Source organism: Syngnathus typhle, linkage group LG18 (genome assembly GCF_033458585.1).
Source record: "Syngnathus typhle isolate RoL2023-S1 ecotype Sweden linkage group LG18, RoL_Styp_1.0, whole genome shotgun sequence".
Lineage (NCBI taxonomy): Eukaryota > Metazoa > Chordata > Actinopteri > Syngnathiformes > Syngnathidae > Syngnathus > Syngnathus typhle.
The window spans coordinates 5,542,226-5,555,723 of record NC_083755.1 but is presented as its reverse complement, the minus strand read 5'-3'; the positions used below and the strand labels follow the sequence as shown (position 1 = coordinate 5,555,723).

The following is a 13,498-nucleotide window of genomic DNA, read 5'->3' as shown; positions in this document are numbered from 1 at the left end:
ATAAATCTAATAATAAATGTAAATTGTAAAGAGACTTTTCTTTTGTCCGTCAGTGTAAAAACGGCACTAATGCTAAGCTAATATTCCCAAATAGTAAAAGTTTCACACCGTTTTACCTCAGATAGATGAGTCATCCCCACCTCCTCTCGATTAGACGATCCACCGAGGGAAAAAAAAATAATAAAAATCAGTCCGTGCCCCTCAATAGCGGCAATAACCTTTTCTATTGCCACGTTAATTTCCCCCAAGCACTAAATTTCGCTTGGGTGCACGACATATGGATTTGGTCAGAGGGCGTAAAAATAGCGCCAGAAATAGACACCACCTTCAATCTGATACAACTGTCTGCAATGGAGGAATTAGTCATTCCCATTTGAGGATAAAAATCAAATTGTTGCGTCTTATGGACTGCTAAAACAGAGGTCAAAGGTCGTCAGATCCAATCGAGAAGACTCATGACGGCCAATTACCATTGAATCCAAAAGGTTAAGTGCATTTAATTCCTGCTGAACAAGATTCTTAATATGGCATAAAAAAAAAAATCAATTTCAGACCACTTCTGTAAAATTAGATCATTTTCCTCAGCCTGCCCGATCATCTGCATTGCAATAGGCAAAACCAAATTTTTGGGAGGGGCCACCGAAAGTCGTTATATAATCTTGTAAATATTCTGTGTCTTTACTAAAAATAATGATGTTAATATATGTTGAAATAAAATCAAATAATGCGCCACTGGTCCTGAAAGTTTGTTCTCCTGACCTCATCAACGAAGGACGCCCGCTATTTCAGATGAAGGCCGTTTGAAATCACAGACCATTTCCTGATGCTTTGGCGCCCAGACTTTCTTTCATATGATCTCCTCCTTTTCTCCGAGTTCAATTAACTTGCCTGCAGATAAGAGGTTATCTACTTGCCCCTTCAACACAAACCCAGTATAATTTTTTTTTCTTCTCAATACGGTTGAAAACGAGTCTTATTGTGCAGACCTCGGCTAGAACTGTTTATGAGTTTTGACAGAGATTTGGCGGAATATGTCTGATGTAAGCTAATCAGTTCCGACAGCCGGAGAAAGGAAAGGTCATCCATGACACGCGTTGAGAAGACAACGCTTTCCTTTCTCTATTGCAATTATCTTTTTTTATTTGTGCACAACATCTCCAGATATCCAGATCGTCACCTCAGCCAATGGTTTCAAGGGACGTTTCTTTCCACTCCGTCTGATCTACATCGGGAGAATCCGTGTCAGATCACAGCTGGAGACGTGAGCTAAGGGACCAGAGAGGGAAATGAATGTCTGGCAGGAGAAAAAGGAGAAGGGAGGGGTCAGAGTGAGACAAATGGCTTTAGAATCATGCAGGAAGTGTTTGTTTGATGACATCTGTTGGTGCAACTTCCTTTTTCATTTCATTTTACACTCTCAGACTATGTGGTGCTCGGATGGGGTTGCCATAGCAACCGAGCATAGCAAACAACGCCGCATCTTCAGAATCAACTATATTGGCCAAGTGCGTGACAAAAAAAAAATGTGTTTACGCAGTCGATTATTTTAAGAAATGTTGTCACGTTATCTTTTGATTGGATTTATTTCCTTAAGGAACCTGCCTGAGCTTGGAAAGCAGGATGAATTCATCATGCTGCAATGCAACATTATGGATCACAACCCCCCCCAAGCTATTTTCTCTCCTCGCTTGTGCAGTAAACATCTCCGAGTTGTGTTCACCAGCTTTGCGGGCTTGTCATTACCGGCGTGTAAAATGGCAAAGAACCCCGGGGAATGGCGCTCACGCCGAGCTCACAATCATTTCGTTTCAATTATGCGCTAATGAGATGGGGCGAGGCTAAGGTGAGCGTAAAGCTATGCGGCTGCGACAGTCACACGGCGGCTAAAAGTGATTCATGTCAAGTTTGTGTAATTATACGAGTCAATATTTCGTACTTTGGCTTGACTATTATGAAATAACTGACACATATAATTAGAGGAGACTTTAAAGGGAATGAAACGAGCAGCTTTGATTGGCTAAGATTGAATTGAACCGTGACCACCCCCACAACGGCGCAGCTCTCCCACTCTCAAGAATTAAGATGTCTCAAAAGTGACAATTTAATCCATGATAATAAACAACGTGAAATGACACTGTAACAAACTCAATACTAAAAAAAGAAACATAGTGCCCGGAATAAATGTGAAACAACTCACCATGCCGCAGGTTAACTAACACCTGAGTGAGTCACAGCTGCAGAAAATGTAATGAGGTGAAGACTGTGCGGAGCTTCCTGTGAGATTGTGATGTCGATAACTCTGTGTGCTAAGGTCAGGTATTGTTAGAGAGTGTTTGTGTGTGTGTGTGGAGGGGGGGGGGGGGGGGGGGGGTTGACGCCACACACTCATTGAGTCGTTAATGTAAACATATTCCAAGTGTTTCTTTTGAATTTCCGTGTTCCGTCGTCAATTCAATTCATCGGCACGCTCGGAAACGAGATGCGGCTTTTAATGAAGCAAACGGGAGTCCTACTGAGAGCTCGGAAAAGATATCACATAGTGAATGGCTGGTCGGGGGGGGGGGGGAGTAGATTCAACCGCACCACTGCCTGGTTGATTATTTTCTATTAATACAAATTGTCAGAAAGCACAGTTGAATTAATAATATTAATAAAAATAAATAAAAGTCCAAGGTGACACAGATAAATCTCTGCTTGCAAATGACTTGGCAACAAGTCAAGAGCGCACAAAGCCATTTATTTGCAAGAAGAGGATTTAAAAGTTGAGGTGATCAAAATGGAGAGTTTGTGGAAAAATTGAAAACACATTTTCTAAAATCTTCAGAAATGAGAATTTAATCCACAAAATGATTTGCTCAATCACTCCATCAGATCCCCGATGACCTCGACCTGACCACCAATCACAATACTTCATTTCCTTGTTTTCAGGTTCTGGCGTGCTTGCATGTGTGTGTGTGTGCGTTTGTTACACAACACACTCTGAGCTTGATTAAATGTTGTCACGTTATATAAGCGCTTCCTCAAACCATTGCCATGAAATTAAAATGCAAGGGAGGCCTTTTAAATTTTAATTGTTTTCTAAGTGCTTGGGCTTGTCGGGCTGACCCTCAAATCGAAACTTGCACGCTTTGTAGAAAACTTTAGGGGCCTTTTTTTTCTGTTCATTTTTGGGATTCGTCTTCAATTTGAAGCACTCGCTTGTAAATTGCCATTTGCGCAAACATTCATTCATCAATCTGTCACTGCACACATTCCCTCCCCCTCTTCGTCTGTCTCACTCTCTCCCCTCTGCAACACATTTTGTCTCTTTTCATTTCTCACCCCCCCATCACACCCTCACTGCACCTTCTCTCCACCCTGAGGACGACCCCCCCCCCTCCTCCTCTGAACACATCTGCGTCATTCTTCCCGCGGCAATACGTCAGCAGCACTTAATAATCATCCCAAGGGGGGAATGTAAACTATGCGGGGAAGAAAGTGGGACAAACGCGGGTTTAAAATAGCTGGGATTTTTTCCTCAAATTTGCATCTTTTAGGTCCTAAACTATATTCAACAATATTTTCTGTCATTTTACATTTCATGCCACTTCATTTACTAAAAAGCTGCCATCTGTCCTTGGCGCCGTTCTGCGCTTTTGGCGAAGATAAGTTACTATAAATATTATTGGGACATATGCGATGGGAATACGAGCGGAAATGACATAACTTGCATCCTGAAAGTTCCTTTCCTACATTTCTTTCCTTGCTACCTTCCTTCCTCAGACCCCCTTAACCTAAAATTAACCCCAAAATAACCAAAGTACTTTTGTCAGGACTTGCATTCACTTTCACCACAAATTGTTTTCACTGGGTGATGTATTATCTTACATAATTACCTGCGTGTGAACTATGTTGAAATTTTAATGAACCCTCGAGAAAAGGTTGCACTCGTGCGGGAGAGCTCGAGGGACACAATTGGATTTAAAAGGACACAGCGGGCAGTTTATTCATTCAAGGTGGAGATCACTTGTGGCAGTGTGACCAAAGGCTTTTTTTTTAATGTCAAATGCTAAAAGAGATAAAAAGTGTTGAAAATGCATGATACACACACGCATGCATTTGTTTTTAGTTTGCATATTGGCCCTGGGCAGCGTTAAATGTGAAAGTCTCTGTGAAATAAAGGGCTGATTTTTTTGCTGCAGGTGCTGTGCTGCTTTAACATAAGTGCAAGTGACAAGCCCATTTTTGCTGAAATACCTCAAGGTATGCTTTTTTTTTTTTCTCACTTGAATTCCCCTCATGTAATGTTATAGGGATTCCATTAACACAATAAGTAATCCACCGATATATAAAAAAAAGAAAAATCTATTTATACCCCTGGCATATTTTTTGAGTTTTTGAAAAACAGAAAATGATCATACATAATATAAACAATATCATCAAGATGTATAATATAAAGTGAACTTACAAGTGGTGATTTCTGTGGGTTTAAAAAGCAGAATTGACATGCTGTGACCTTTAAAAAAAAAGTCATGTGATCAGAAATACTTCCTGTTTTCATTCTTCTTTCCCCAAATTTAGTGTCAAACAAAAGTGTGGCGCCATCTAGTAGTCACTAAAGGAATTACATCCCAAATAAATGCCAAGAAACTGGATCAAAGAAATCCACCAATTATAAACCCAGAACCGTGGATGGATTTAGGATTATTTTATTTTGCTTCAAAGTAGAAGAATGGAGAATTGGGACTCAGTGCTACTTTTTGGCCCACTTTCCACCATATTTTTCCAGATAAATATGTCTAGGCGTAAAAAAAAAAAAAAAGAAAAGTGGGCCAGAATTCTCCCTTGAGCCTCTGTGCAGGAATGAGATTTATTACCCACAATGCCATACGGGAAAGTGACCTGCTATGGGCCCAATCAATGAGCGGAGAAGATTGTTTTGGATGAGCAAGTGTTTACTCGACGTCGACGCAAGTCAACAAAATAACCCGTCGTCTCTTGTTTGTTTTCTCGAGCCGTCCAGCGTCCTTCCACTCACATTCCCTCAGAAGATGCTAACAGATGGTTAGTGTTTCTCCATACAGCCTATATGTAGGTCAGGTGTGGTGCCACCGTGCCGGTTGCCATAGCAACAGAGAATCAAACAAGACTGCAATCTTTGCAACTCCGAGGAGGGGGGGGGGTACAATTTTGCAATTTTATTGACATGCCTGACCTTAGTGGTGGGTTCAGCGTGACTCTCCTCGCTTGTCTTTTTTCATCACACACATCACTATGGTGAACGCACGTGAGCGAGCCGATGCATGCAGAATGCTGATGAGGAAAAAAAAAAAAAAAGACAAAAAATAAAGCCTCCTCTCTAGCTGTGAGACAGAGTGGTGGTAGGGAGAGAAATCAGACCAAGCCTTTCTTATCAAACCTTTGTTTAATTCTGTCTTTGTCATCACAGTGGCCCACTTTTAATGTCCGTCCAGGCTAATGAGGTGAAAAATTAGCTGCAGGATCTCCAGGGAAGCTTTTAGAAGCAACAACATGAAATGTTTTTTTTTTTCGGGATGGGATTAAGCATTGTGTATTTATACTCGACATAAAAGGGATCATTGAAAAGGCCAGTGATGATGAGAAACGCTTGATGTCTTTTCCAGGTCACAATTGAGCGAGGAGGATTTGAATGGAGGCCAAAAGGATTTGGATGGAGCGACAACGATTCGATGAAAGTTATTTTGAAGGGGAATGTTCCAAAGGAAAGACATGAAGGCCATCACATTACTGTGCTTCTAGTCAACACAACTCAGGACATGACTCACTGCGCTGTATTGTCAAGTCTCAAACAAGTGACACATTAAAAGATGACACGTTTTGCTGAGCTCGGACTTTTCACCGTGCTGATTTTATGAACACTGTTTGTCTCTCATTAAAAACAGGCAAGCATAAATTTGTGAAACTGTTCAGGTTATCCTGATTGTGGTTTTAATCATTATTAAGAGTCCACAGGATGTGACAAATTGGAGTTGATATAATGAATGGATGCGCCATAATCCAGTTATGTGCTATTTATAATGAATTAGCTGTCAACTGCAGTTCAGCATAGTCAAGCTTCGCCCCCGCCTCGAGTATGAAACCAATTATAAATATACTGAATGGTTATGGTAGGTAAATAAAACTGAATTAAATCATCTTTAACTGTAAATGAAAATGTAAAGAATTTTGAATCTATTATATTGTTTTTTATATTTTATTAAAATTGTTAAAAAGGTGTTTCATTCTATTTTTTTGTTTTATTTTTTCATTTTATTTATTGTTTTAAGCATGTGATTCAAACTTTGACCACAAAAATACGATTGAAAACACTGCTGTAAAAGTCAATACGTAAAGAAAAATATTGGGCACTTTAGGAGGTGGGTGGACGTTTTGAATTGCTCTGTCGCCGTCTAGCGGTTTAAATGTAGAGTGCATGCTTAATAAACAAATGAAATGAAATGAAATGAAATGAAATGAAATGAAATGAAATGAAATGAAATGAAATGAAATGAAATGAAATGAAATGAAATGAAATGAAATTAAATTAAATTAAATTAAATTAAATTAAATTAAATTAAATTAAATTAAATTAAATTAAATTAAATTAAATGACTGTATATTATTCTATATTATATTATTCGATATAATTTTATATTATGTTATTCTATATTATGTTATGTAATATTATATTATGTTATATAACATAATATAATATATTATATTGTATATTAATATAATATATATATATATATATAGAGAGAGAGAGATATAGCAATACATAATACATAATATACATATATATAATTTAATATATATCTAAACTAATATCATGTGTAATAATATATTATTGGTGTTTGATTATATATTATGTATAATATTAATGGTGGAATAATATAATATAGAGTCATATATTTAATTCGTCATTTAGTTTAATTTAATTTATTATGGTTTAAGCATGTACTTTAGATTTAAACCGCTAGATGGCGATAGAGCAATTCAAAACGTCCCCATACCTCCTAAAGTGGCCAATATTTTTTTTACAGATTGACTTTTCCTGCAGTGTGTTTCTCCTAAAGTGTCCAATATTTTTTTCACATATTGACTTTTACTGTAGTTTGTTTTTAATCGTATAAATACACATTAATGTATATATAATATAAAATAATATAATATAGAGTCATATATTTATTTCGTCATTTAGTTTAATTTAATTTATTATGGTTTAAGCATGTACTTTAGATTTGAACCGCTAGATGGCGATAGAGCAATTCAAAACGTCCCCATACCTCCTAAAGTGGCCAATATTTTTTTTACAGATTGACTTTTCCTGCAGTGTGTTTCTCCTAAAGTGTCCAATATTTTTTTCACATATTGACTTTTACTGCAGTTTGTTTTTAACCGTGTAAATACACGGTTAATGTATATATAATATAAAATAATATAGAGTCATATATTTAATTCGTCATTTAGTTTAATTTAATTTATTATGGTTTAAGCATGCACTTTAGATTTAAACCGCTAGATGGCGATAGAGCAATTCAAAACATCCACATACCTCCTAAAGTGGCCAATATTTTTTTCACATATTGACTTTTACTGCAGTTTGTTTTTAACCGTGTAGACTTTTATGTAAAACAAAAACAAAGAAACAAACAAATAAATAAATGGTTAGATAGATAGATAGATAGATAGATAGATAGATAGATAGATAGATAGATAGATAGATAGATAGATAGATAGATAGATAGATAGATAGATAGATAGATAGATAGATAGATAGATAGATAGATAGATAGATAGATAGATAGATAGATAGATATTTGCTTAAAATACATACATAGATAAATATAACAAAACTTTTTATGAAGAATACATCATCATCATCATCATCATCATCATCATCATCGGCGTCGTCGTACTCATCATCATCATCATCATCATCATCATAGCCCCCCCTTAGACAGTCTGACCGCCCGCCCACTCTGGGGGGGGGAGAAAGTGCTGCTTTGTGAATAAAGGGAGCGGCGGAAGGGGCAGAAAGCAAACTTTTTCAAAAGAAGAAAAAACGCCGTTCTTTTCCTCCACGTTTCGGGGTGAAGAAGCTTCCTCGGCACACGGGGGCTCACGCTAGGTAACCCGCTCAATTTCTAACGCGTGTGTGTGGTTTAGGATGCAAAGATGCATGCACGGCAGCCGAACCGTGACCGGAATAAGAGTCGTATAATGATTGGTCATTCCTATGCACGATACGCAAGTCCATCTGGAGGCGCCTTTCTGATTTCCCACTCGGTGAAGCGACTTTAGTCGAGATGTTGTTCATGCATGCAAACTTTCCATTTCGCAACATGACATGCATGACTCACGCGAAAGACGTGCAATGCCCGGTGTCACCATTCCACGCACACACACACACGGACACACAGAGGACTCTTTCATGCTGTTATGATGAGTGACTCTAGTGGACGTTGGACCTCAACATTTGCTCCTTTTTTTTTTTTTTTTTTTAATAATGTTTTGATTCCATCTCAGTTTATACAATGCACTCGTATGTTTAACACTGCACCATGTGCACAGCACATGTCAATGCAGACACAATCAATTTTGAAACTATGTCCTAGTCACCAATGTTTTGTCTTTTTGCAAAAAACATAAGACAATTTGTTTTTGCAGAAGGTGCTCCATGATGATGGTGCTCACTTTGCTGTGTCTGCTCCTCGCGGCACCGATTCGGGGCGAGCCCTGCCTCATCATCAGCGAGATCAACGCCGACAACCCCCAACTGGACACCAGCGAGTTCGTGGAGTTGTACCACACCAGCGGACAACGGTCTTCCCTGGACGGATTCACTCTGGTCTTCTACAACGGGAACGGAAACGTGGCTTATAAAGTTTTAGACCTAAATGGCCACAGCACGGACGACAGGGGCTTCTTCCTGGTCGGCTCGTTGGACATGCTCCCCAAACCCGCCATCTTCCTGCCTCCCAACACCGTCCAGAACGGTCCGGATGACGCCGTCGCGCTCTATCATACGTCGGCGGCGCGGTATGTCGAGAAGATGGATGTCACCTCCATGGGTTTGGTGGACGCCATTGTTTATACCACACGCAAGACAGGCGGAGCTGAGGTCCTGGCAGATATCCTCACGCCAGGGGAGCTGGCATTTGTCGAGGATGAAAGCGCCCTGGAGGGGGACGAATCCATAGAGAGGTACTCAAGACGTCCCTTTGCTAGCAAAATTAATAAGGCAAAATAAATAAAATTGAGTTGACAAAGTGGAATTCATCTACCTATCCAGGTGTTTGTTGTCTGAAGATCGCTGGGGCTTCAGGGTTTCTGCTCCCTCCCCGGGCCAGAGGAACAACTGCACGCCCTCCGCCGTGCCGTTGAGCCGGCCCGTCCTCACCGAGCTGAAGCTGGGCGGAGGTCAGGTGGACGGCTTCGTGGAGCTGATGTCGCCGTCCGAGGCCGGGCCATTTGTGTTGGTGGTGCTGAACGGGAAAACGGACAGAGTCAGTGTCAGTTTGAACGTGAACGCGAGCACCTCCAGGAACGGACTCATCTCCATCACTGTAGACAAGAGGTTTATGAAAGGTAAAGGTTTCATTAAAATTGTGTCTATAATTGCAAAATCGTGACGTTTTTTTTTCGTTCTTTTAGGAGACGAGTCCGGGGGAGTCGCCGTATACAGCGGTACGACTTCGGAGTTTCCCGTAGGTGGCCCGCTGAGCCTGATCGAGCCTCTGGACTCGTTTGTGTTCGCCGGCCCCGGAGACAAGCCCAGCGCCAACCTTACGGAGACCCTCATCCCCGGCAGGCAGCCATATCAGCTCAGCAACAGGCAAGTAGTAATTAGCATTGATATTATAACGACACATTTCCACACAATGTTACGTAAATGACCAAAAAGTACAATTGCAACACAATTTTTGTATGAAAAGGGGATTTTGATGGTCATCTTGTGAGCAGTGTTCCTCTTGGCGGTAGCTCGCCTTCCTGTTTTTGTGTCCTAAAGACGTACTTAGTCATGCTGCATCACTACGCGATCATCATTTTATGGCACAACAGTTTCTCTTTCAGCTAAATGAGCATATAATAGAGCATAAAAAAAAAGATGAAAAGCCTACTAAAATATCTGAATTTTCTGGATCAGTTTAAAGGAGGGAGGCTTCTACCTCAGCCGTTGCGGTATGGCCATGTGGACCAGAGATCCCGGCGTCTTTTGGGAGGCTCCGCAAACCCCGGGGCAACCCAACCAGTGCCCCTGGCCAAAAATCTGCCCTCACACTTTGGGTGAGTGTTGGGTCAACTTGCAGTTATACACGTAAATAATTTACGATCTAGATAGGAGCTTTGGCACAAATGATTCATTTTCTGTGGAAGTGTTACACTGCCCCCTGGTGGTTACGAATCAGATACCGAATCATCATATTGGGCGATGAAGCTTAAAATTCTGTTTTTAATACCTGTTTAAGTAGTTCCGGGAGGAGGTTCGGATACGTCCCCTCACCTGCCATCTTGGGGGCCCGGTGACTTCTTGATCAACGAGCTGAACACGGACACCCCCGGCGCGGCTGAGGATGGCGAGTACGTGGAACTGTGGCACCCCTCTGGATGCCGCGTGTCCCTGCAGGGCGTCTGGATTCTGCTTTTCAGTGCCCACAACAACAAACCCTACAGAGAGATCAGCCTGAGTGGGCACTTCACCACCGCCAAGGGATACTTCCTGCTGGGCAGCGATAGGCTGGTGCCGGCGCCTTCTCTCCGCCTACCTCCCAACACCATCCAGAACGGACCGGACGCCGTGGCGCTGTACCGCAGCCCGTTGGGCCCGCCGTCGTCACAGCAAAGGGGGATCCCCACCAAAGGGCTCCTGGATGCCGTGGTGTATCGCAAGATGGGATCGGATCAGGAGGCGCAGGAGCTTAGTAAGGCGCTGACGCCTGGACAGCTTCCCTTACTGGAGGACCCGGAGGTTCTTCCTGGTGATGAGGCGCTCAGCCGCTGCGGGGGACTTTACCCTCATGACTTGTCTGCATTTTCAGTAAGTATACTGCAAAAATGATCAAGTGAATTCTGACTCGATTCTTTCAACTCACACAGGTGGGTCCGCCTACTCCGCTGAGGGAGAACAGCTGTCCTCGGCCTCCTCCGCCTCCCGAGGGCGTGGTCATCAATGAGGTGGCCAGCCACCACTGGACCAATCACAGCCAGCAGAGGTCCTTTGTGGAGTTGTACGGGCCTCCGTTGATCAATCTGCGTGGTCTGGTATTGGTGGTGTTGGACCAGGAACACAGCGGCAGGATCGTTGCGCTTCCTTTGATCGGAGCTGTCAACCATGACGGGTATTACACAATCGGGAATGTCACTGACGCCGGTGAGCACAGACATCTCCAGTATTGTTCCGTACCTTCATTCTCCGTGCTCATATGTTTCTTCTCTGCATAGATCAGACTTTCCCAGAAGGCGTGGATGTGCCGGCACGGGGAACGGTCATCTTGTGTTACGACCTTTTCAGCGTGTGCAGAGCCGCCACCGCCCTGACCAACTCCAGTCGGCGGGACGAGCTGATGTTCAGTGACGTCCAGATGCTGCTCTCATCAACGTCCACTAGAGGGAGCCAGGTTATTCCAGCCCTCAGGTGAGTGTTTCCATTTTCGGACGATTTTTGTTTGAAGATGTGATTACTTTTTGTCTCTTTGTGTCCAGGTCTGTCAAAAACGCTGCGGTCTCTGTCAGCCGCTGTGCGTGCTGCGATGTGAGGAGCCCTTCTTCCTGGACGACGTCTTCGTCGACACCTCAAAGTGTTAACGTCTGCCCCAGCTTGGACTTCTCCAGTCACATTGACATTTGCCTCGGACCGCCTTCCAGCGGCTGGACGGAAAACTCAGGAGGTGAATGAAACAATATAGCAAAGTATGAACAAACTATAAATAATAATCCAATATGTGATCTTTGTGCTGCGTTTCAGACTGCAGTCTAGGAAGGAGGATGGTCCAAGTGGCCCATTATCTGGAGCAGAGGTGTCTCTGCGGAATATCCGCTTTGTCACTCCAAGGTAAAACCAACTGTCATGGATCATCACGTAACTTTGACTTAAATTGCTTACTTTCTGTTCAAGGGGCCAATTTCTCCTGTGTGTCCGGCTGGTTGCGAGTGTCGGGAAGCATTCGGGCCTTCTCGGACCACCAGAGGGCGCTCATCATCCAGACCTCCACTGTGAACCTCTCGCGTGCTGATGTTTGCGCCGCTCCTGTCACGGACCGCCACACCAGCACAGGTCAGTCAAGTCGCTTCATTAGGTACACCTGAAAAATAAAGATGGTTTCATTTTTATATTTGGGTTTTTCCTAGGATCCAGCCTGGGTCTACAGATTGGTCTGGTGGTCGCGGTGCTCGTGCTACTCGCGCTTGGAGCGGCTATTTTTACGTATTTCTACAAAAGAACGTACGTATTCTTTTTTTTTTTGTTTACGATCGGAATGATTTAGGATTTTTTATTTTTAAATCTGTTTCTGCTTTTAGGCGTCCTCTGGACTACGCCACCATGGAGCTGAGCGAGCATGCAGAGGGTCTCTCAGATCTATAGTCCAGGAAATATCAGAGGATTATTTCAAATGGGATCGCTGATAAAAATGAGCTGTTTTAGAAAATATTTTTTTATAAAGGTCAATGTGAACAGTGCTGGTTACTATGAAAGAGAAAAGGGTACTCAAGGGGGGGGGGGGGGCTTAATACTTGACAGAAATAGTCTTTTTGTGGAAGAAAAATACTTTAGAATGATTGTTGCTTTGTAAATTTGCTTGTAGTAAATGTTTATAGTTGCTCTTATTGGTGGTTTTAACGAGGGCAGTATTTGTGATTTTCAATCAGAGGGCCACTTAATGACTGAAAATCGTGTAAACATATTTACTGTACACAATTTATTATTTACAATGTATTTTTTTGTTAAGTGGGTGATGAAAGTTCGCTTTAGAAGCAGCAGCGGCGCCGTCTTGTGGCAAGATTAGGGCATTACATTTGTTAGCTCTTGCAAAGATTTGTTAAATGTGAAGGAATTACCACTTTTGATGCTCACTTAAATCGAATTGTTTACATTTTCTTGTCTTGTGATAAAAAAAAAAAAAGGGACGCAAGCCTTGAGTCGTTTATGAAAATTGTTTACTTACAATAAATATGGAGTGTGGGTGTGTTATGTTTATCCTGATGGTACTACATAAATTGTCGTTTTGCCTTGTGTGGGTTTTTTAAATCTCAAATCCTGCAGTTTAATAGAAAGATATATTTTTAGATTGTATACAATCCTCTGATTTAAAGCAATTACACAGATGTCAACCCAAAGTGCAACATAGTTTCAATCTTTCTTTTTTTATAGTAATTCAACTCTATTTTTTTCCTTAAAAAGGAAATGTTGGCATTTATTATTAAATATATTGATCAGAATTTATCCTATCAAATCATTTTCAATGTATTTACTGTCAAATCTTTTTTGTGTCTGTAG

At 41.6% G+C, this 13,498-nt stretch overlaps 1 protein-coding gene across 2 annotated transcripts; it reads left to right on the top strand.

The window, feature by feature from the left end:
* Window positions 1-7,942: 7,942 nt before the first annotated feature.
* si:ch211-183d21.1 (uncharacterized) lies at window positions 7,943-13,230 on the top strand. Of its 2 annotated transcripts, none has more exons than XM_061265058.1 (13): window positions 7,943-8,131; window positions 8,671-9,207; window positions 9,296-9,591; window positions 9,658-9,838; window positions 10,151-10,290; window positions 10,473-11,041; window positions 11,101-11,374; window positions 11,446-11,638; window positions 11,707-11,891; window positions 11,969-12,055; window positions 12,119-12,277; window positions 12,352-12,445; window positions 12,523-13,230. In XM_061265058.1, the coding sequence occupies exons 2-13, from the start codon at window positions 8,681-8,683 to the stop codon at window positions 12,584-12,586; spliced, it is 2,769 nt and encodes a 922-aa protein (XP_061121042.1). In that variant the 5' UTR covers window positions 7,943-8,131; window positions 8,671-8,680; the 3' UTR covers window positions 12,587-13,230. The 2 variants fall into 2 exon arrangements, with proteins under 2 accessions (XP_061121042.1, XP_061121043.1); XM_061265059.1 differs by having other exon boundaries at window positions 7,944-8,131; window positions 10,476-11,041.
* Window positions 13,231-13,498: the final 268 nt, after the last annotated feature.

Excerpts from the sequence above, each read along its gene's own strand:
- si:ch211-183d21.1 (XM_061265058.1), top strand. The coding sequence starts at position 8,681 with ATGATGATGGTGCTCACTTTGCTGTGTCTGCTCCTCGCGGCACCGATT. Across the intron at positions 11,639-11,706 it reads CAGGTTATTCCAGCCCTCAG|GTCTGTCAAAAACGCTGCGG; the intron begins GTGAGTGTTTCC and ends CTTTGTGTCCAG. Across the intron at positions 12,278-12,351 it reads GGACCGCCACACCAGCACAG|GATCCAGCCTGGGTCTACAG; the intron begins GTCAGTCAAGTC and ends GGTTTTTCCTAG.